The sequence below is a fragment of the Hyla sarda genome, chromosome 6 (genome assembly GCF_029499605.1).
Source record: "Hyla sarda isolate aHylSar1 chromosome 6, aHylSar1.hap1, whole genome shotgun sequence".
Lineage (NCBI taxonomy): Eukaryota > Metazoa > Chordata > Amphibia > Anura > Hylidae > Hyla > Hyla sarda.
The window spans coordinates 239,514,289-239,537,440 of record NC_079194.1 but is presented as its reverse complement, the minus strand read 5'-3'; the positions used below and the strand labels follow the sequence as shown (position 1 = coordinate 239,537,440).

General features: G+C 45.1%; 1 protein-coding gene across 1 annotated transcript in view; it reads left to right on the top strand.

Annotated features, from left to right (window-relative positions):
* DDB1 (damage specific DNA binding protein 1) overlaps positions 1-6,198 on the top strand; it is a 50,112-nt gene extending 43,914 nt beyond the window's left edge. Inside the window, exons 20-26 of the mRNA XM_056526751.1 lie at positions 106-200; positions 299-469; positions 1,860-1,969; positions 2,108-2,277; positions 2,784-2,886; positions 3,935-4,058; positions 4,144-6,198. Coding sequence (XP_056382726.1) covers positions 106-200; positions 299-469; positions 1,860-1,969; positions 2,108-2,277; positions 2,784-2,886; positions 3,935-4,058; positions 4,144-4,227 — 857 coding nt within the window. The 3' untranslated portion in view covers positions 4,228-6,198. The remainder of the gene's footprint in view (positions 1-105; positions 201-298; positions 470-1,859; positions 1,970-2,107; positions 2,278-2,783; positions 2,887-3,934; positions 4,059-4,143) is intronic.
* The last annotated feature ends 16,954 nt before the right edge of the window (positions 6,199-23,152 follow it).

Below are 23,152 nucleotides of genomic sequence, written 5' to 3'. Positions count from 1 at the left end.
TACATCCTGGGGTGGAAAGGAGTTAAAGATGGTATAGCCACTTTATCAGCGCAAATAATTTTGAAGATGTGCAGCACTGAACTAATAAACTGCTGGTCTCTACAGGAAAGCTGCAGACTGTCGCAGAGAAGGAAGTTAAGGGAGCTGTGTACTCTATGGTTGAATTTAATGGAAAGCTATTGGCCAGCATCAACAGCACAGTAAGACTTAGATGACTAAAATGGGTATAATACATTTACTAAACTATGTTCTTGTTCTGGTACATAAAGCCAACTGCATTTGTCTTTTTTTTTCTAAGGTCCGTCTGTATGAATGGACAGCAGAAAAGGAGCTGCGCACAGAATGCAACCATTACAACAATATCATGGCCTTATACTTAAAAACCAAGGGGGATTTTATCCTGGTGGGAGACTTGATGCGTTCAGTGCTGCTTCTGGCTTACAAACCAATGGAAGGAAACTTTGAGGAGGTAAGAAATGTGTGAACTGTGAGTCACAAAGCCAGTGAATATTTAATCCAGTATGTAAAAGTCACAACCCCAACACTAGTAGCTTGTATGCTCAATGCTGAACTGCTCTAGTGCACCCTTTGTCACAGCAGCCACATCTGTGTACACACATAAAGAAAGAACACTATTCAAGAAAGTTATGACACTATTGAATCGGATGCTATTTTAGACCTACTTAGTGCCTCCAAGACCAGGTTGAAGAAGGCCAGAGCGTGCACAGGAAGTTTTTCAATGAGTATATACGAACAGAGATCCTCTAAGTTCAGGGAAATATTGTCCCAACAAAGTAATTGGGGGCTATTTATTATGGTGTTTTTTTTTTTTGTAAATTAGTCCCTTTAAAAAGTTGCAATTTTTCCCCTCATTTTTGCACACCACTGCATTTGTGTGTACCGTAGAAGTTTTTGCAGTGGTCATAGATTTATAATTTGCGACTTTTCTAAAACGTCGCAAAATTATATGCAATGGACCACATTTATGCACATTAACTCTGACAACATAATAAATAACTATACCTATTCTATACCACGCAATATTTCCAGTCATCACTATGACTTATGCTTATGCACACAACTCATTAAAGGCTGAGACTTTTTGTTACTTCAAATACAACGTAAGAAAATCAGGGTAAAAAAACATGTACATCACACAAATCATGATAAATCCCCCCCCCCCCCCCCCCCCAATTGTTTGGCAAAAAAAAAAATATTCTCACCTCCGATGTCCATCTCTATTACGCCTGGTCCAAGGTAGGAATAAAAGTATGGGCTGTATATACATGTTGTTCTGTTCTGTGGCTTAAAAGAATATGTATGACTGCTCTTGCTACTTTTATTTTTCTCTGTAGAGCCCCCTCCAGCCACACTGTACCCTGCAGTTTTCTCTTGGTCTAGAGATGTGAACTCAGTATTCCTTCTTAATCTAGACCATGTATACTTAGTCTTAGGGCTGGGCGGTATGACCAAATGTGTGTATCACGGTATTTTTGTAACTTTCGGCGGTTCCATGGTATATATCTGTATATAGCGGCTATAACCTGATCTCTCAGTGAGCTGATCTTTATCTCTGCCTTTCTAAAGACAGATTTTACCAGTGAACTGAGAATGACCATTGCAGGAGGCAGGAAAGGCGAGGAGTAGTCTGTGTGACTTATAGTATTACAAAAAGATGCCCCTTTGTCCATAGTTTCTCATGACCTCTGTTCATTTATGCAAAGTTTGTAAGTAGCCTGATGTTTGTAACAACTGGCCTTCTTTGAAGCGTAGAACTTTGCATGTAGCCATGTACTTTGCATAATCCTTTTTGAAGGTTGTGTTTATTTCTGTTGCATATTTTTTCCCTATCTGTACAGATTGCCCGGGATTTTAACCCCAACTGGATGAGTGCAGTGGAGATACTAGATGATGATAACTTCTTGGGAGCAGAGAATGCATTTAACTTATTTGTATGCCAAAAAGACAGGTAAGTAGTGCCAGAAGTGTAGTCTATAACTAGTAGCCTGGGGATTAAATTTTTTTCTATGATATGCCGCACATATTGATCAGATGTAGAGGAGGATACTCTACTCCAAAGACATACTTTCTGTGTTTTCATTCCCAGTGCTGCCACTACAGATGAGGAAAGACAACACTTACAGGAAGTTGGACTCTTTCACTTAGGAGAGTTTGTTAATGTTTTCTGTCATGGCTCTCTGGTCATGCAGAATCTTGGGGAGACCTCTCCTCCTACACAAGGCTCAGTGCTCTTTGGCACAGTTAATGGGATGATTGGTAGGTACCAAAGCTGTCAATACTTCTATAGTTGTTGCTTAAAGGGGTACTCCGCCCCCTAGACATCTTATCCCCTATGCAAAGGATAGGGGATAAGATGTCTGATCATGGGGCTTTTGCCACTGGCGACCCCCGTAATCTCGGCTGCGACACCCCAGAAATCCGGTACACAGAGCTAACTTCACTCAGTGCCGGATGACTGGCGATGCGGGGCAGAGACTCGTGACGTCACAATCCCACCCCACTCGTGATGTCACGGCCGTGCCCCCTCAATGCAAGTCTATGGGAGGGGGTGTGACTGCCATCACGCCCCCTCCCATAGACTTACATTGAGGGGGCGTGGCTGTGAAGTTACGTGCCTCCGGCGTGGAGCCCGATGCTCTAAATGAATGCCAGGTGCGGCATGGAGGTTGCGGAGGTCCCCTTTGGATAGGGGATAAGATGTCTAGGGGCAGAGTACCCCTTTATTTTTATCATCCACTCAAACTGATCTTCTTGCGTGTTAGGACTGGTGACATCAGTGTCGGAGAGCTGGTACAATCTTCTACTAGATGTTCAGAACAGACTCAACAAAGTGATCAAAAGCGTGGGAAAGATTGAACACTCTTTATATCCTTTTTATTGTGGTCATTACGAAGTGTCGTGAAGACACTAAACATTTCACTGCAGACTGGCGAGTTGAAGTTGAATGTTGAAGTTGGGACCGCTTGAGCACTTCTCGATGTGATTCTTGTATAGTTGATCACTGCAGTGCCAGTACTGTTTGCTATTGTAAGGAGTGCCATTTCTTTGCTGGTTTTTCCTGCTGCAAATTAGTCTACTATGCATTTACTCTGTTTCAATGTTTTTATTAAGATTTTCAGTAAAGAATAAAGTATACAATACATGTGACATAGTTAAGGCACTTTATGCCAACAGGAAAGGATTGTAAACTCCCATATGTAAGTTATCAATACAGTAAACATAAGTCCGATAAACTCGGATCGCCAAGTCACAAGCCAATTGTGGCTTCCGAATAGGGATACTTATAAAGGTTCCTCTGATTAAACAATAGTCACAAGATGAGCTATTTGGAGGAGACCCGACTATCTAAATCAATCAATATATGTCACGACCGATTAGCCCGGGAACACCGGGTTGTGACCAATACAAAGACAGACACACAGGGGAAGACAACACGTATAGTGAAACAAGGGAGAGAAGATAGGTCCGGAAGGAGAAAGAGAAGGGAGAGAGAGAGGAAAAGTGCAAAGGCAGAAACTTCACGAAGGGTTACCCAGATAGTCCACCCAAAAGACTGTTGGGAATCATTTAGGAGGCTCGTCAGTTTGTCATTAGCCATTATCCAGTTTAGCTTGGGGCGTATCAGCTGAAATTGCACAGAACCTGATTTCCAATTAGTCGCTATAGGTATCTTGGCGGCTAGAAAGATGTAGGAAATAAGTTTGCGAAGTCCCTTTGAGACGTTCGGGATTGGGGCATTTAATAGAGCTTACTCTGGAGATTTCACAAGGTTCACACCTGTGACCGACAGGATAAAATAGTAGACCCGTATCCAAAAGCGTTTTACTCGTGGGCAAGTCCACCAAATGTGGATATGCATTTACTCTGAAGGTTTTCATCTATGTAATAGGTTTTCCTTAACATAATTTGTTACCTGGAGGTCATTTCATACAGAAAGAAAGACTGAAGCTGCAACTGGGTTCATAGATGGAGATCTTATTGAAAGCTTCTTGGACATCAGTCGGTCAAAGATGCAGGAGGTAGTCGCAAATCTACAGGTAAGGACTAATCGATTGTACTGTAGTGTTTGCAGCACAGATTTCAGATATTGGCATCTCCTAAACACAAACTACTATTTTGCAGATTGACGACGGCAGTGGCATGAAGAGAGAGACCACAGTGGATGACCTGATCAAGATTGTGGAAGAGCTAACCAGGATTCACTGATCTGTGTCCTTTTTGATCTTGTTTACCCCTTAGGCTTCCCCAGTATTCTCTGAGCATTGTGGGAGCAGCCTCCCATGGGCCCGAAGGACAGCAACATATGCTTGTATGCATCGAATCAGTGTCTGCGGCGGGAATACCTCGCTTTGCTGCCCAAGTGGCACTTATGTCTTTGCTTCCAGAGGTGGTCAGTGCAATGAAGGCCTCCCTCCATCAGTAGGATAAAATAAGTGGTTGTTCGGGTTGCTCCCTGCCCAGCTCCTTTGCTCCATACATATTGCTGTTCTCCTATATTGTATGTATTTTTTCCATATATATTACATTGTGAAAAGTAGGGTCCCCCCCTATGGACTTTCTGCATAGCAAGAGCAAGGTTGAGCTGTGACATAACCTGTGCAGGAAATGGGGCATATGATGTCATCTGCAGCAACTGTGGGGTGTTTCATGTGCTAGTTTTTGCCTAATGGTGCAGTGTCCCTCCCTTCCAGTCTTCTCTTTAAAAAAAAAGGGTAAATGGGGAGGTTATTTTCCAAGATTTTAGGAAATAAATCAGACTGGAATTGAAGTTCTGCTCTCTGCGTTTTTACTGAGATGGACTCAAAATATGTAAATTTGTTTTTCCTGTTGAATAATTTGCATGTTGGTCACTGCTTGTCCTTTGCTTTAGCAAGCTATAATTCCTTGAAGGGGTACTCTGGTGGAAAATCATTTTATTTATTTTTTTTTGTTTTTTTTTTTATCAACTGGTGCCGAAAAGTTATACAGATTTGTAAATTACTTCTATTTAAAAATCTTAATCCTTCCAGTACTTATCAGCTGCTGTATGCTCCACAGGAAGTTCTTTTTGAATTTCTTTTCTCTCTGAGCACAATGCTCTCTGCTGACACCTCTGTCCATGCCAGGAACTGTCCAGAGCAGTAGCAAATCCCCATAGTAAACCTATCCTGCTCTGGACAGTTCCTAACACTGACAGAGGTTTCAGCGCAGAGCACTGTGGTCAGACAGAAAAGAAATTCATAAAGAAAAGAACTTCCACTGGAGCATACAGCAGTTGATAAGTACTGGAAGGATTAAGATTTTTAAATAGAAGTAATTTACACACAAAAAAAAAAGTTTTCCATTGGAGTACCCCTTTAAGGAGAGTCCGCGGGTTGTTTCTGTGGGGCGATTCATGAGCAAACGGACTGAATATGTATCTTTCTGCAATGCCAGTCATCATAGCTTGTATCATGAACTGGTAAGAGGTGCACAAAATGTACTAATATTGTACAGTACATTCCCAGCATGGAAGAAGATCTGTATGCATTGTTATGCAAGGCGTAATGAAGTGTATGACATGACACTATATTTAGTTGTGTGTTTTTTATTTTATTTTATTTTATTTTTTAACTTTTGGCTTTAGTTGCTGTTTTAAAATGATAATTTTGGACATTGGCCTATGAATAAAACTGCCAAGGTTTGAATAGACCTATCCCCTTTAAAGCACCAGTTTATTATCCGTCTGACAGCAGTGGTCAGGCTCTGTTCACATGATATCTTATTCTGTAAAGCAGTGTTTCCCAACCAGGGTGCCTCCAGCTGTTGCAAAACTACAACTCCCAGCATGCCCGGACAGCCGTTGGCTGTCCGGGCATGCTGCGAGTTGTAGTTTTGCAACAGCTGGAGGCACCCTGGTTGGGAAATACTGCCGTAAAGTATGCTACTGTATAGTCACAAACATGGCTACACAGTTAGAATCTAACTTTTTTATAGGAATAAAATTGTGATGGTTAGATGACTAGGTCAGCATCTCCAAAAAGACAGGGCATGTGGGGTTTGCCATTACAAAAGCGATGTCTCTGCTGATGAAAGCTTCTTGTTTTCTGTAGCTTGTCGTATAGCTGCAAACTGGTCATAGTGCAAGTCACCTGTCCACCACTTAACAATGGGCATTGAACTGTGAAATAATAAAAGGTGGTGGTGTTATCTGAAGAATCATGATTTGTTTTTTCTTTTACATCATGTACATAGTCAAGTATATGTGCATCACTTAAAAAAAGAAAAGATGACAAAAAGACAGTGGTTAAGCACTGGCATAATATAGATTCATTTTTTCATCTGTATAAAGGCCACAAGTCCTGGCCTGACAGCCAGTCTGATGATACTTACAGAAAAATGTGTCTGTATTTATGCTACTGTGAACTCAATAACTCCAACCATCTTCATGCCAGATACCTTGTGACATGTGGTGTATGTGTATATACAGTCATGGCCGTAAATGTTGGCCCCCCTGAAATTTTTCTAGAAAAGGAAGTATTTCTCACAGAAAAGGATTGCAGTAACACGTTTTGCTATACACATGTTTATTCCCTTTGTGAGTATTGGAACTAAACCAAAAAAGGAGGAAAAAAAAAGCAAATTGAACATAATGTCACACCAAACTCCAAAAATGAGCTGGACAATATTATTGGCACCCTTTTTTCAAAAACCTTAGCCCCATAGCCCTTGACAAAGCTGACTTGCTCAGCGAAACGTTGTGGGGGCTAGCTAATGATTTTAGACAGCGGACAGGCAGCTTATTAGTAGCACTATAATACAAGTCTGACACACACGTGTACAGAACCCAGTACACATAGCACCAATAAATAAGTGTCCATTGTAACAGAGTTAGGCTGGGTCCACACTACGTTTTGTCCCATACGGGAGCGCATACGGCAGGGGGGAGCTAAAAGCTTGCGCTCCCGTATGTTACCGTATGCGCTCCCGTATGTCATTCATTTCAATGAGCCGACCGGAGTGAAACGTTCGGTCCGGTCGGCTCATTTTTGCGCCGTATGCGCTTTTACAACCGGACCTAAAACTGTGGTCAACCACGGTTTTAGGTCCGGTTGTAAAAGCGCATACGGCGCAAAAATGAGCCGACCGAACGTTTCACTCCGGTCGGCTCATTGAAATGAATGACATACGGGAGCGCATACGGTAACATACGGGAGTGCGAGCTTTTAGCTCCCCTCTGCCGTATGCGCTCCCGTATGGGACAAAACGTAGTGTGGACCCAGCCTTAATAGGAGAGGCTACCCTCTCCCTCCCAGACCTTTAGATACCGCTGATAATTTTAAGTGTATGTCTTTAGGGTATACATATTTCTAGTACAGTAAGACCCCGACATACGATGGCCCCGACATATGATCAAATCGACATACGATGGCCTCTCAGAGGCCATCGCATGTCGATGTTAGCATTGACATACGATGCTTTTTTATGTCAGGGCCATCGCATTAAGTGCTATCCGGCAGCGCAAAATGCTTAAGCTGCTGCCGGATAGCAACTTAATGTTCCCCGTGTGGTGCGGTAAGTATTACTTACCCCTCCGGGGTGCCCGTCGGGTCCAGCGCTGGTCCTCCGGTGTCTTCTCGGCCCTCTCCGGTGACGTCAATAAGTTGCTGCGCACGCAGTCCCGTCATCCAATAGGAACTGCGTACGCAGCTACGTAATGACGTCGCTACGTAGGCCCAGTAAGGCCTTGCGGAGGACCGCAGAAGACCAGGAGAGCCCAGCAGAGGACCGGAGAAGACCAGGAAAGCCCAGCGGAGGCCCGGGGACACCATCGGGAGCGGCGGGATGTGGTCTGGAGCGGCGGGGACGGTTGAGTGTGACTTTACTTTTTTACATTGTACAAATCCCTCAACATACGATGGATTCAACAAACGATGGCTCGTTTGGAACGAATTACCATCGTATGTTGAGGGACCACTGTATTTTAGTATTGGCATTTAATAAAGTATTAGATTTTACCGGGGGGGTTTCTAGTAAGGGTTGTCCCCGCAAGGGATTTACCCCTTTAAAGGTTGTTTATGATTTATTGCCCTGGAACCGTAGGGATCCTTATTTTGCTTTCATAATGTCACACCAAACTCCAAAAATCACACCTGAAAACAGGTAAAAAGGAGAGAAGTTCACTTAGTCTTTGCATTGTGTGTCTGTGGGCTCCACACTAAGCATGGATAACAGAAAGAGAAGAAAACTGTTTGAGGACTTGAGAACCAAAAGTGTGGAAAAAAAATTTACAATCTCAAGAATACAAGTCCATCTCCAGAGATCTAGATTTGCCTTTGTCCACAGTGCACAACATTATCAAGAAGTTTGCAACCCATGGCACTGTAGCTAATCTCTCTCGGCGTGGACAGAATAGAAAAATTGATGAAAGGTGTCAATGCAGGATAGTCTGGATGGTGGATAAGCAGCCCCAAACAAATTCCAAAGATTTTCAAGCGGTCCTGCAGGCTCAGGGATCATCAGTGTCAGCGCGAACTATCGTTGACATTTAAAGGAAATTAAACGTTTTGGCAGGAGACCCAGGAGGACCCCACTGCTGACACAGAGACATAAAAAAGCAAGACTACATTTTGCCAAAATCCTTCTGGGAAAACTTCTTGTGGACAGATAAGACCAAGATAGAGCTATTTGGTAAACACATCATTCTGTTTACTGAAAATGGAATGAGGCCTACAAAGAAAAGAACACAGTACCTACAGTGAAATATGGTGGAGGTTCAATGATGATTTGGGGTTGTTTTGCTGCCTCTGGCACTGGGTGCCTTGAATGTGTGCAAGGCATCATGAAATCTGAGGATTACCAATGGATTTTGGGTCGCACTGTACAGCCCAGTGTCAGAAAGCTGGGTTTGCGTCCGAGATCTTCCAGCTGGATAATGACCCCAAACATACGTCAAAAAGCACCCAGAAATGGATGGCAACAAAGTGCTGGAGGGTTCTGAAGTGCCCAGCAATGAGTCCAGATGTAAATCCCATTGAACACCTGTGGAGAGATCTTAAAATTGCTGTCGGGAAAAGGTGTCCTTCCAATAAGAGACCTGGAGCAGTTTACAAAGGAAGAGTGGTCCAACATTCTGGCTGAGAGGTGTAAGAAGCTTATTGATGGTTATAGGAAGAGACAGATTTCAGTTATTCTTTGCAAAGGGTGTGCAACCAAATATTAAGGGTGCCAATAATTTTGTCCAGCCATTTTTGAAGTTTGGTGCGACATTATGTCCAATTTGCTTTTTTTTTCCTCCCTTTTTTGGTTGAGTTCCACTACACAAAGGGAATAAACATGTGTATTGCAAAATGTGTGTTACTGCAATCCTTTTCTGTGAGAAATACTTCATTTTCTAGAAAAATTTCAGGGGTGCCAACATTTACAGCCATGACTGTATATAGATATATGTGGGGGGAGATTTATCAAAACTCATGTAAAGGCAGAATGGTGCAGTTGCCTATAGCAACCAATCAGATTGCTGCTTAGATTTTTTGGGGGGATGGATGGGGGGGGGGGGGAAAGCAATCTTTTATGGGCAACTACACCACTCTTCCTCTACACAGGTTTTGATAAATCTCCATAGTGTGTGTCAATGGGTAATGGAAAAGACAATGTGCAGAAGGGCGCTTTTAAAGCGAGCACCTAAAGCGGCTTGCCAGGGTAAACTGGTGCTGTGGTATAACTAGCGCAGTTCCAGAGGGATGTATGACATATGACAAATACTAGAGAGAGGCGTTTTGCATCACCCCCTTTAGGACCTGCACAAGGCATTACACAGTGTTTAAAGGGGTACTCCCCTGTTTTTAAAATCAACTGGTGCCAGAAAGTTAAACAGATTTGTAAATTACTTCTATATAAAATCTTAATCCTTCCAGTACTTATCAGCTGTTATATGCTTCACAGGAAGTTATTTTCATTTTGAATTTCTTTTCTGTGTGACCATAGTGCTCTCTGCTGACACCTCTGTCCATTTTAGGAACTGTCCCGGAGCAGCATTGGTTTGCTATGGGGATTTGCTCCTACTCTGCACAGTTCCTAAAATGAACAGAAGTGTCAGCAGAGAGCACTGAGATCAGACTAAAAGGAAATTTAAAAAGAAAAGAACTTCCTCTAGAGCATACAACAGCTGATAAGTACTGGAAGAATTAAGATTTTTAAATAGAAGTAATTTACAAATCTGTTTAACTTTCTGGCTCCAGTTGATTTTAATAAAAAAGTTTTCCAGTCGAGTACCCCTTTTTAAGTTCTTATGGTGTTCCTTTAACTCCTTGGGGACGTACCTATACGCCCTCGGCCCGCTCCCTGTCTTTAACGTGGGGCCACGCGGGTCGGGCCCGGCCTCTAACAACTGGCGGGACCTGTGGCTAATAGCACGTGGCATTGATCGCGGTGCCGCGTGCTATTAACCCTTTAGACATGGCGTTCAAAGTTGAAAGCTGCGTCTAAAGTGAAAGTAAAGCAGTGACTGTTAGCTCAGGGTGCTGTTTGGGATCGCCGTTGTGAGATCGCGCCAGCCCGAACAGCTGTAAAGAAAGCAGGAGGGTCCCTACCTTCCTCCATGCTGTCCGATCGCCAAATGACTGCTCAGTGCCTGAGATCCAGGCATGAGCAGTCAAGTGGCAGAATCATTGATCAGTGGTTTCCTATGAGAAACCATTGATCAATGTAAAAGATCAGTGTGTGCAGTGTTATAGCCACATATGGGAGCTATAACATTGCTAAAAACTTCAGATCACAGCGCAAAAAATGAGCCCTCAAACCGCCCCGTACAACAGAAAAATAAAAAAAGTTATAGTGGTCAGAAGAGGAATATTTTAAACGTATAAATTCTCCTGCATGTAGTTATGATTTTTTCCAGAAGTACATCAAAATCAAACCTACATAAGTAGGGTATCATTTTAATCGTATGGACCTACATTTTTTCTTCAATTTTGTCGCACAATGATTTTTTTTTTCCGTTTCACCTTAGATTTTTGGGTAAAATGACTATCATTACAAAGTAGAATTGGTGGCGCAAAAAAGAAGCAATCATATGGATTTTTAGCTGCAAAATTGAAAGGGTTATGATTTTTAAAAGGTAAGGCGGAAAAAACGAAAGTGCAAGAAAACCCTGCGTCTCCAAGGGGATAAGGGCTCCGTGGTTCTCATTTCTGCCTTGCATGTCTCGGACATATGGAAGTATACCTTTCAAGACAAGAGGGGACAGGAGCTAGACACGATTACTGCATGCGGGTGAAAAAGCCGTACATAGGATGCTGCTACAATGTTGCTATCTAACAATCTAATATTGATGGTGTATGAAAGAGACCGTCGCCTTCTAAAGGGTCAGATAACCTCTTTAAGCCATATAATTTGGAAACTGTATAAGAAGCATTTTCAGCATGTATTCCCACAATGGAAAATATACAGTGCTATGTTTCCCTCTGAAGGTACGTGGAAGGAATTGCTTTGTCGGCTATAGAAAAATCTGATGCATTTTTATTGCAGACTTCATCTGGGTGAATAGCTCTTATAGTAACACATTAAACTGAAGAAAAACATTCCTCTGCTGCAGAATGAGTATAATTTATTATTTGTTAGTCCCTGCCATATAACACTGCCTCTTTTTCTTCCCTTTGTACTAATAAATGTAGGGAAAGGAAAATGCAGATGGAAGTAACCTACATGACACTGACAGAAAGGATAGAAGAAAGCAGAGTGTGTCTGTGTATATGTGTAGAACACTTTTATGAATGGGTGGTAAGACATGTCTCCATTGCTTCCAAAATGGCTGCCTTTGACTGCAACTTTATTTTCAGTTAAATGGGGTTGTCCAGTGAAAAACAACTTATCTGACCGCTGGGTTCTGCATCTGAATTCCAGAATACCCTTTTATAACCCTTAGTTGACACGTACAGCGGCAAAGATGCTAAGTGATGGCTGCTTTTTTTATTTTATTTTTATTAAATTTTTTTTTAGCAGCTGGCACTAAGTCAATGATAGATAGTAGTAATTCATATCTTACATATATCAGATATGTGACAGGAGTGACATGTCCGATTACCACCTCCACATCGTGACTGTGGAATGCTGATTGGTTTCAATGGCTCTATGATAGCCTCCATGTTGGTCACAGGCTAATCTGCTAATAGTCTGCCTTAGGCAGACTCCTCTAGCACGGCGCTGTTAAATGATCAATGCTGTCCAATAGCACAACATTATTTAGTATAAAATTTCCCACAGGGAATTAAAGTGTTTAGAAAAATTTAATAAAAATGTTTTACATTTTTTTTAAAAAAGATCCTTCCTTAATAAAAATTGAATTCATACCATTTTCTTATGTTTTGAATAAATAAAATTAAACATACCTGATATTGCTGTGTGCAGAAATGTACAAACTATTAAATGTAAAATGACTGATCCCGTATGGTGAACGGCATAAACAAAAATAAAACCCCAGAATTGCTAAATTTTTGACAACATTGATCAAAAAAAAAAGTGTTTTTTTAATTTAAAATACACAAATTATGGCATAAAAAATAGATGTCTATGTGAACCCAGCATCACAACTGTTTACTTAGCATTACTGTTACTCTATTGTGGACGATAAATTAAGACAAGTCAGACAGTGTGGCTCAACCAGCTCAAATTTCCCAAGTGCTTTCTTAATAATCTGCATTTTACAATAAATGACATCATGTTCCCCCAAGGCCATGATACTCGGCACTTAACAAAAAACTGCACCATGAGGACAGTGTGAATGTACCCTAGATACACTATATGAACCAAAGTACTGTCTCCATCTCTATAAGGCTATTTCTCGGTCAGCTCCATTGGCATGGGGTATATGCTGCTGCCACTAAACAACAAAAGAAAGTCTGCCCCTCCTGGCAGGATATACCCTGGCTACAGACTCTGAGCTAATCAGTTTTAGCTTTGTGTCTGTAGAAGTTCTCCAAACCTGGTCTTTTACTTTTTAATTTTTTTTATCAGGGAAGTGTGTTTGTTTATTTTTTCTAATTTTTGTTTCCCGTTTTTAGGTGGGGACTCAGGAGCATAGCACTCACTGTTCCCCCATATGCGATGAAGGGGCACAGGCATCGAGTTATGCACTGTCAACCACTTCTCTCCACCGGCCAGCACCTGGGGTTGTACCTTGGGTTCAGGTCTCCCTACCTTCCCTGCTCGTCTCTTGTTTCAACCCGACATGATGCAGGTGTTTAATGGCTGGCTGAAGACTTCGGTTGGTAAGTTTTTTCTCTGAGACAGGTTGAGTATTTCCCCCCACCCCCTTCTTCTCCTGGGGTATATCTTTATTCGGATTCTGAACTTCCGGAGTCCCCCTGTTTTGGGCCCACCCCTTCTCTGTGCAGGGACCTGTTTCTCCTGCTCGGCCATCCGTCAGGGGTGCTCTTTCAGTTTCCGGTGCCGTCAACTCTGCAGTTTTTTGTATATTCACAGGCACTTCTTCCCTGCGCTGTAAGCACTCGACCGACCGTTACTTTCACTTCGCGTACGGCGGGCAGTTAGTGAGCGATTTGCTTTGTCGGCTGCGCTACACGCACACGGCCAACAGATACTCTTCGGCCACCTCCACGGTGAGGCATCCGGTGTGTTGGGTGTCACTAATTGAGGCTGCGGCCTAATTATAGGTTTAGCTCCACCCACTCTCCACTGGCCAGGCTTTTTGGCAGGGGTTCGGCCCCTTCTCCCTACCATCCTATTACTGCACAGCGCACGCACTGGGGGTCACTAACCTATCAGTACTGTGCGCGCGCAGCAGGGGTCATTCTGGGGGTCTCTCTCCTCTTCCTTTAGAGACATGCTTGGTCGGGTTTGACCTCCTTATGCTGGACCTTCCCCCTCTCTCTGGACAGAATGCCTGCTTCACGCTGCAGCCTGCTTCTCCTCTCCATCTGTGGGACACAGAAACCGGGTGAGACTGCTCCATTTTCTTTGCTGTCGTTTTTTGGCTTGCACTTATGTCCGAACCCAGACCTGACCATCCCTCCAGACAGGTCATTGCGGCCCTGGTCCCTTATTACACGTGTGTGGACTGCAAAACTAAAATGCCTGGTGGTTCTGTTGAATCAGCCTGCACCTCTGCAAGCCCCTGCCCTCCTGGTACTTCCGCCCAGGATGTTCCACTGGAGCGTGGGGATCCGGCTCCCGCCCCAGAATGGGTTTCCTCCCTTTCTCAGTCAATTTCCGAACTTGGGCAGTTTCCTGATCTGTGATTTCTGCCTTGGAACAATCTTCCTTGCATCTGCCCTCAAGAGAGTCTTGCTCCCACTCCCCTGACCCTCCTTTTGGGCATCCTCACAAGTGCCCTAAGGTGTTATCCTCTGGCTCCTCTCCTCGAGCTCGGGATAGCTGCTCTCCTCACGGGTCCCGCTCCTCCTCCCCGGCATCCTGGTGACACCCTTGCTCTAGGGGTTGCTCTCCTGGTCTCCGTCCTAGGTCTCCACATCTATGTGCCAGGTCCGACTCGCCTTCTTCTAAGGTTTCTCCACCCGCACCCATTCTCCTGGGGAGTTGGAAGATAAGGTGTCATGTTGTGCCTCTGATCCAGAGGACCGAACCAGCGTGTCTGCATGGTGGACAGTTTGGTTTCAGCCATCAGAGACACCTTCCAACTAGAGCTAGGCGGTATGAGCAAAAACGTGTATCACAGTATTTTTGTAAATGATGGCGGTTCCACGGTATTTAACGGTACTCCCCCCCCCCCCCATATCCATGTGACCTGGGCGCCGCTTATCTACCAACCCCCCCCCCCCCAATGAATTATCAGCTGCGCTGTTCACACATCTATCCCCACATCATGCCACCTTCGAGCACTTTTCTGCTCATCCTCCTATCAGTTGCGAGAGACCGGCGCTAGAAATCTGTACTGTACTACAAATAACATTTCCCGGGCTGCACAAATAAACAAAATAAACTTTAACCAGCCTATGTTCCCCCGTTGCTATGGTACCGTCTTCACTGTCCTGCGCTGTGATCATCTTGCGGTTTCCTTGGGACGGGAAAGTCACAGAGCCACCAGCCTATCATCAGCCGGGGCGGGACATCGCTGCGGCCGGTGATAGGCTGAGCACACTGTCATTTAAGGAGGCAACCTATCACTGGCCGAGGTGGGACATCGCTGCTGACGGTGATAGGCTGGCAGCTTTGTGACGTTCCCATCCCCAGGAAGCAGGTGAGGCCGGTGATGGGTGGAATTTGGACCAACGGGGAAAAGTAGGAAGGTATGTTAAAGTTTATTTTGTTTATTTTTGCAGCCCGGCAACATTATTTATAGTACAGGACAGATTTCTAGCGCCGGCGGCCTGCAACTCATAGGATGATTGAGCAGAGGAGCGCTTGTGGGTGTTATGATGTGGGGACAGAGCAGCTGATAATTCATTGAGGGAAGGAAGAAAAGCAGAACAGCGCTCGCGGGTCACATATGATTAGTTCCCCGATGTGGGGACAGCGCGCTGCGGTGGATAATTCAATCGAGTTGGCGTTTCGTTGCTCCATTTGGCTGAAGGCTTGCGACACTGATGCCACTTCTTAGAAGTCTCCCATGGAACTGCCTTCTCTGGGACCCGGCTCTTCGAAAAAACGCCTGGACGAAATTACCTCAGAGGCTACTGGAGGTAAGAGCTCCTTATTGCCACAGAACCGCTGCAGAAGTCCCGCCGTACCGATTCCCGCAGTCAACTTCCTTTCAGTCTTTTAGCTCAGGTCGGGCAGACAGACCGGTGCCCTCACAAGATAGGAAGGTCCCTTCCTTCAAGGCGCAGCCTTCCTGGAAGTCGGATAACCGTTCAGGCCGCTTGGCAGCCAAGTCGGGCACCCGTAAGCCTCCCTCCGCCTGAAGGGACACCCCCACCCGAGAATTCTTTTCGGGTGGGAGGTCATTTGTCCTTGTTACGGGATGTTTGGCTGGCTCAGGTGCAGGACTCTTGGTTCCGAGATGTTTCCGACGACTATCTGATTGAGTTTACTTGCTTTCCAAGGGACCACTTTTTTCGTTCTCGACCTTCTCGTTCTCCTTCCTTGGCGGCGGATATTTGGGTCGCACTTCAGACCCTTCTCGCTCAGGGAGTGATCATCCCAGTTCCTCCCAGGGAGCGTTTTTCAGGCTTCTACTCGAATCTTTTTGTCGTCCCCAAAAAGGGGGCTCCGTCCACCCTTTTCTGGATCTGAAGCTCCTCAACCGCCACCTACTCCTGTGTCCATTTCTGTATGGAGTCTCTCCATTCTGTGGTGGCTTCCATGAATCAAAGAGAATTTCTTTCATCAATGGGACGCGTATCTTCACATCCCGATTTTTCCGGCTCATCGGCGGTATCTACGCTTTGCCCTTCCGGAGGGCCATTTTCGGTTATCGCCATCCTTCGAGGCCGGGGTGTGTTCGAGATCCCTTACCTGGACGACCTCCTGATCAAGGCTCCAACCAGGGACCAGAATAAGGAGTCTCCTCCTCACTCTTCAGACCGTGTCTCGTTTCAGCTGGGTAATCAACCACGGAAAGTCAAACCCCCTCCCACCCAGTCTCTGATCTTTTTGGGACTCCAGTTCCACATGGTGGCCGCCCCGGTCCGGCTTTCTCCGGACAAGCGCCGCTCTCTATCAGCAAGTATTCGTCTTCTCCAATGTCCCGTTCCAGTTTCCATTTGATTCTGCATGGAAGTCCTGGGTAGGATGGTGGCGACCATGGAAGCCGGCGCCTTCGTCCAGTTTCATTATCGCCCTCTTCAGCTGGCCGTTCTATCCCGGTAGGACAAGTCTCCGCTTTCCCTCGATCACAGGATTCTTCTCCCCCCCCCCCCCCAGGATTCGCCAGTCCCTCTGTTGGTTGCTCCAGTCTCTACTTCTTTGGCAGGGATGGTCCTTCCTGCCCCTTCACTGGCAGGTCATCAAAACGGATGCCAGTCTCGGCTGGTGGGGGTGGGGGGGTGCTGAGGTCTTCCAGGATCAGTCGGTCCAGGGCCATTGGTCCTCTCAGGAAGCTCTTCTCCCCATCAACATTCCTGAACTCTAAGCAATTTACCTTTGCCTCCTCCATTGGGAGTGACCTTCTCCAGAACCGTCCTGTTCATATTCAGTTGGACAATTCCTCGGCTATGGCGTATGTCAATAGCCAAGGCGGCACTCGCAGCCCTGCGGCGATGTCCGAGGTCTCCAGGATCCTGCTCTGGGCAGAACTCAGTTCCCTTCATCTTGGCGATTCACATTCCGGGAGCGGACAATTGGGAGGCGGACTTCCTCAGCCACTCCTCTGCTGACCCCGGCGAGTGGTCTCTTCATCCGGAGGTGTTCGCGGAAATCTGCAACCTCTGGGGGACTCCAGACCTAGACCTCTTCGCGTGTTGCCACAACCAGAAAGTTCCTCGCTTCGTTGCATAGTCCCACGACCCTCTGGCTCTAGATGTAGATGCCTGGTGATTCCCTGGTTGCACTTCTTCCTCCCCTATCTCTTCCTCTCCTTCCCAGGGTCCTGAGGAAGCTCAAAGCGGAGGGCGCCTCCGCCATTCTCGTGGCTCTGGACTGGCCAAGACGAGCAAGGTACGCCGGCATCGTTCGCCTAGTGGCCGATGTGCAACTGCGTCTCCCAGTGCAGCCCGACCTGTTCTCTCAGGGTTCACTTTGTTTACTGTCGCTGCATTTGACGGTGTGGCGGTTAAAACTGCGATTCTGAGGGCCAGAGGGTTCTCTCCCCAAGTGATCCGCACAATGATCAGGGCTCATAAACCCTCCTCTGCGAAGATTTATCACCGCACTTTGCGGTCTTACTTTTGCTGGTGTGAATCTCAATCATTCTCTCCAGTTGTCTTCTCTCTCCCATGCCGCCTTTATTTTTTACAATCAGGACTGGAGCAACGCTTAGCTCTGTTCCCTTAAGGGTCTCTGTCCCCCCCAAAGGAGCTGACTGAGAAAAGTAGATTTTTTACGCTTACTGTAAAATCTCTTTCTCAGAGGATCCATTGGGGGACACAGCACCCACCCATTTGTTCTGGTGTCTTTGGTTCAGTTGGCTGTCCAGGAGTTAGTCCGGTTATTTTTTGTATGTGGTTCCTTCGGACAGTTGTTTTCTTTCCCTGGGGCTCCTTTCCTACTGCTTTGGGAATAAACTGATTAGCTCAGAGTCTGTAGGCGGGTTATATCATGCCAGGAGGGGCCGACTTTCTTTTGTTATCTAGTGTCAGCAGCATATGCCCCACGGTTTCTGTGTCCCCCAATGGATACTCTGAGAGAGGTTTTATGGTAAGCATAAAAAAAAATCTAGAGAATGAATGGAGTGGCAGCACACATGCGTGATTCGACACTCTGTTCTAACTGGAGACTTGGGTCCCCTTTCTTGAGATTGGGGAACAACCTTGCAAGATTGGCAAATTCCTTTATAGGAAACCAATCATTAGATTTTACCCTATATAACGCTTGGCAAAGCATTATATAGGGTAAAATCTTTAACATCCCCATGAGACGTTCCTGCCTGCGGGGATGGTGACGATATGAACTTATAAACTAGTCCCCGCCGGCCCCATAAGTAGTCCCCTGGGTGGGAAGCTCCTCTCACCTAGTCCTATGTCTTCGGCCGAGAGCTAAGCCCCTCGCCTTGACAGGCTGCGTCATCGCTCTGCTCTGTTTGATCGGTGAGCAGAGCGATGGCGTGGCCCGTTAATCAAGTGGAGGGGGGGGGTTGCTGCTGGCCGAAGATCCGGACTAGGTGAGAGGAGCTCCCTGATGAAGTACTCCCTAGGGCACTGTTTCCCAACCAGGGTGCCTCCAGCTGTTGCAAAACTACAACTCCCAGCATGCCCGGACAGCTTTAGGCTGGTTGGGAAACAGTGCCTTAGGGGTAGCCATACACTTTGAATAGCTGTCGGCCAATAACTATTCCCCCTGACCCTCATGCCGCAGCAGCCTCTGTTCTTTTTGTTGTAGTAATGCAGAACCTTTCTCAGCTAGTAACAATCCATCCAGAAGTAACAGAGTCAATGAAATTTTTTCACATTACATTTCGAGGCCATTTCTGCCACCTGAGCAACTGCTGCTTAAAGATCTCAAGATCATATGCTGCACCTATAGGTATGTCATGTTCATCAAAGACTGGCCAGTGGTTAACCAACTATAGCAAAACTAAGCCGATTTCTTTAAAAAAAAAAAATGAAAGAAAAAAAAAAGAAACATTTGAAAAAAGAAACCACTTAATTTATTGTAAGGAATGGATGTGCAGTTGTAAAATTTTCTGTAACAAATCTGCTGTCTGCGAACATACCCTAATGGACCTGCTTCAAAATATCCACATGGAAGTGGACAGATATTATATGGCTCCTTACTAGGGATGTCCCGATACCATTTTTTTAAGACAGAGTATAAGTACCGATACTTTCTTTTTAAGTACTCGACGATATCAATTGCCGATACTTTTTTCTATGTCGTGATGGGGTTTAATAGGAAAGAATGTTTTTTTTTTTTGTTTTCTTTTTTTAGTTTTTATTAGAGGAAAGGCTTTTTTTTATTTTTATATATATATATATATATATATATATATATATTTATATAAAAATAAAAAGGTTTTATTTTATTTAACCACGTAAGGACCAAGGACGTCCGCATACGTCCTAGCTCCCTGGTACTTAAGGACCGAGGACGTACGCGTACGTCCGTGGGAATTTCGGTCCATGCCGCGCAGTGGGCCGGAGCGGGGTTGCTGCTGATATTGATCAGCAGGCAGCCCCCCCCCCCCCCTATCGGCGCAAATCGCAGGTGAATTCACACTTGCGATTAGCGCCGATTACGGGTCATACAGGTCTATAGTGACCCGGAATATAAGGGGGATCGTGGTTGTCTAAGATACCCACGATCCCCCTGAAGGGATAGGAGTGAGATAGCAGGGGTGCCACCCCTCCTATCCCTGCTATTGCTCGTCAAGACGCAACGACCAATAGCAGGTGGGGGGGTTAACTTTCGGTTTCCCCGTCCTGCCCACCCACAATAAGCGGGGAAGAACGGGGACAATGTCCACTTACCCATCGGCTATGGCAGCGGGCAGCGATTGGCTGTGGCAGCAGGCGGCAGAAGAGGACAGCTATGCGGCTCCCTGAATCCTACAGAAGCCGGTGAGTTGCCTATCAACATCTGGAGGGCTACAATCTGAGACCACTATACAATGGTCTCTAAACTGTAGCCCTCCAGATGTTGCAAAATTACAACTCCCAGCATGCCCAGACAGCTGTTTGGGCATGCTGAGATTTTTAATTTTGCAATAGCTGGAGGGCTACAGTTTGGAGATCACTTTGCAGTGATCTCTAAACTACAACTCCTAGCATGCCCACACAGCTGTTTTGCTGCCTGAGCATACTGGGATTGTTGGTTTTGCAACATCTGGAGGGCCACAGTTTGGAGATCACTGTGCAGTGGTCTCTAAACTGTAGCCCTCCAGATGTTGCAAAACTGCAAATCCCAGCATGCCCAAACAGCGACCAGCTGTCTCGGCATGCTGGGAGTTGTAGTTGCGTACCTCCAGCTGTTGCATAACTACATCTACCAGCATGCCCTTCAGCAATCAGTACATGCTGGGAGTTGCAGTTTTGCAACAGCTGGAGGCACACTGGTTGGAAAATACTGAGTTAGGTAACAGAACCTAACTGAAGGTTTTCCAACCAGTGTGCCTCCAGCTGTTGCAAAAGTACAACCCCCAGCATGCATGGTCTGTCAGTACATGCTGGGAGTTGTAATTTTGAAACAGCTAAAGGTTAGCCCCCCCCCCCCCCCCCCCCCCCCCCCCATGTGAATGTACAGGGTACATTCACACGGTTGGGTTTACAGTAAGTTTCCTGCTTCATGTTTGGGCTGCGGCAAATTTTTCGCTGCAGCGCAAACTCCTAGCGGGATACTCACCGTAACCCGCCAGTGTGAATGTACCCTAAAACACTACACTAACACAAAATAAAGGGTAAAACGTATTGTACGGCAGTGTTTCCAAAACGGAGCCTCCAGCTGTTGCAAAACAACAACTCCCAGCATTTCCAGACAGCCACTGACTGTCAAGCATGCTGGGAGTTTAGCAACAGCTGGAGGCACCCTGTTTGGGAATCACTGGTGTAGAATACCCCCTATGTCCACCCCTATGCAATCCCTAATTTAGTCCTCAAATGCGCATGGCGATCTCACTTCGGAGCCCTGTCGTATTTCAAGGAAACAGTTTAGGGCCACATATGGGGTGAAATTGCACTACAAATTTTTTGGGGCTTTTTCTCCTTTTACCCCTTATGAAAAGGAAAAGTTGGGGTCTACACCAGCCTGTTAGTGTAAAAATGTAATTTTTTTTACCACTAACATGCTGATGTTTCCCCATACTTTTTATTTTCACAAGCGATAAAAGCAAAAAAAATCCCCAAAATTTGTAACGCAATTTCTCCTGATTACGGAAATACCCCATATGTGGGGCGTAAAATGCTCTGCGGGCGCACTATGTACATTTCATGCCTAAATTGGTGATTTGCACAGGGGTGGCTGATTTTACAGCGGTTCTGACATAAACGCCCACATGTGACCCCATTTTGGAAGCTACACCCCTCACGGAACGTAACAAAGGGTATAGTGAGCCTTAACACCCCACAGGTGTTTGAAGAATTTTCATTAAAGTTGGATGGAAAAATGAAAAAATAAAAAAACATTTTTTCACTAAAATGCTGGTGTTACCTTAAATTTTTCATTTTCACAAGGGAAAATAGGAAAAAAGCCCCCCAAAATTTATAACCCTATTTCTTCTGAGTAAGAAAGTACCCCATATGTGGATGTAAAGTGCTCTGTGGGTGCACTACAATGTTCAGAAGAGAGGGAGCGCCATTGGGATTTTGGAGAGAGAATGTGTCCGAAATTGAAGGCCATGTGTGTTTACAAAGCCCCCATAGTGCCACATGTGACCCCATTTTGAAACCTACACCCCTCACGTAATGTAGTAAGGGGTACAGTGAGCATTTACGCCCCACAGGTGTCTGACAGATTTTTGGAACAGTCGTCCGTGAAAATGAAAAATGTAATTTTTCATTTGCACAGCCCACTATTCCAAAGATCTGTCAAACACCAGTGGGGTCTAAATACTCACTGCACCCCTTATTAAATTCCGTGAGGGGTGTAGTTTCCAAAATGGGGTCACATGTGGGGGTCCACTGTTCTGGCACCACGGGGGGCTTTGTAAATGCACATGGCCCCTGACTACCATTCCAAACAAATTCACTCTCCGAAAGCTCAATGGTGCACCTTCTCTTCTGAGCATTGTAGTGCACCAGCAGAGCACTTGATGTCCACACATGGGGTATTTCCATACTCAGAAGAAATGGGGTTACAAATTTTGGGGGCCATTTTCTACTGTTACCCCTTGTAAAAATGTAAAAGTTGGGGGAAAAGCAGCATTTTAGTGAAAAAAAATATATATAATTTTCCCATCCAACTTTAACGAAAAGTCGTCAAACACCTGTGGGGTGTTAAGGCTCACTGTACCCCTTCTTACGTTCCTTGAGCGGTGTAGTTTCACGAATAGTATGCCATGTGGATTATTTTTTTTTTGCTGTCCTGGCACCATAGGGGCTTCCTAAAGGTGACATGCCCCCCAAAAACCATTTCAGAAAAACTCACTCTCCAAAATCCCACTGTCGCTCCTTCCCTTCTGAGCCCTCTACTGCGCCCACCGAACACTTGACATACACATATGAGGTATTTCCTTACTCGAGAGGAATTGGGTTACAAATTTTAGGAAGATTTCTCTCCTTTTACCCCTTGTAAAAATTAAAAAACTGGGTCTACAAGAACATGCGAGTGTAAAAAAGGATTAAAAAGATTTTGAATTTTCTCCTTCAATTTGCTGCTATTTCTGTGAAACACTTAAAGGGTTAACACACTTACTAAATGTCATTTTGAATACTTTGAGGGGTGCAGTTTTTATAATGTGGTCATTTATTGGGTATTTCTAATATGAAGGCCCTTCAAATCCACTTCAAAACTGAACTGGTCCATGAAAAATTCTGATTTTGAAAATTTTGTGAAAAATTTGAAAATTGCTGCTATACTTTGAAGCCCTCTGATGTCTCCCAAAAGTAAAAACATGTCAACTTTATGATGCCAACATAAAGTAGACATATTGTATTTGTGAATCAAT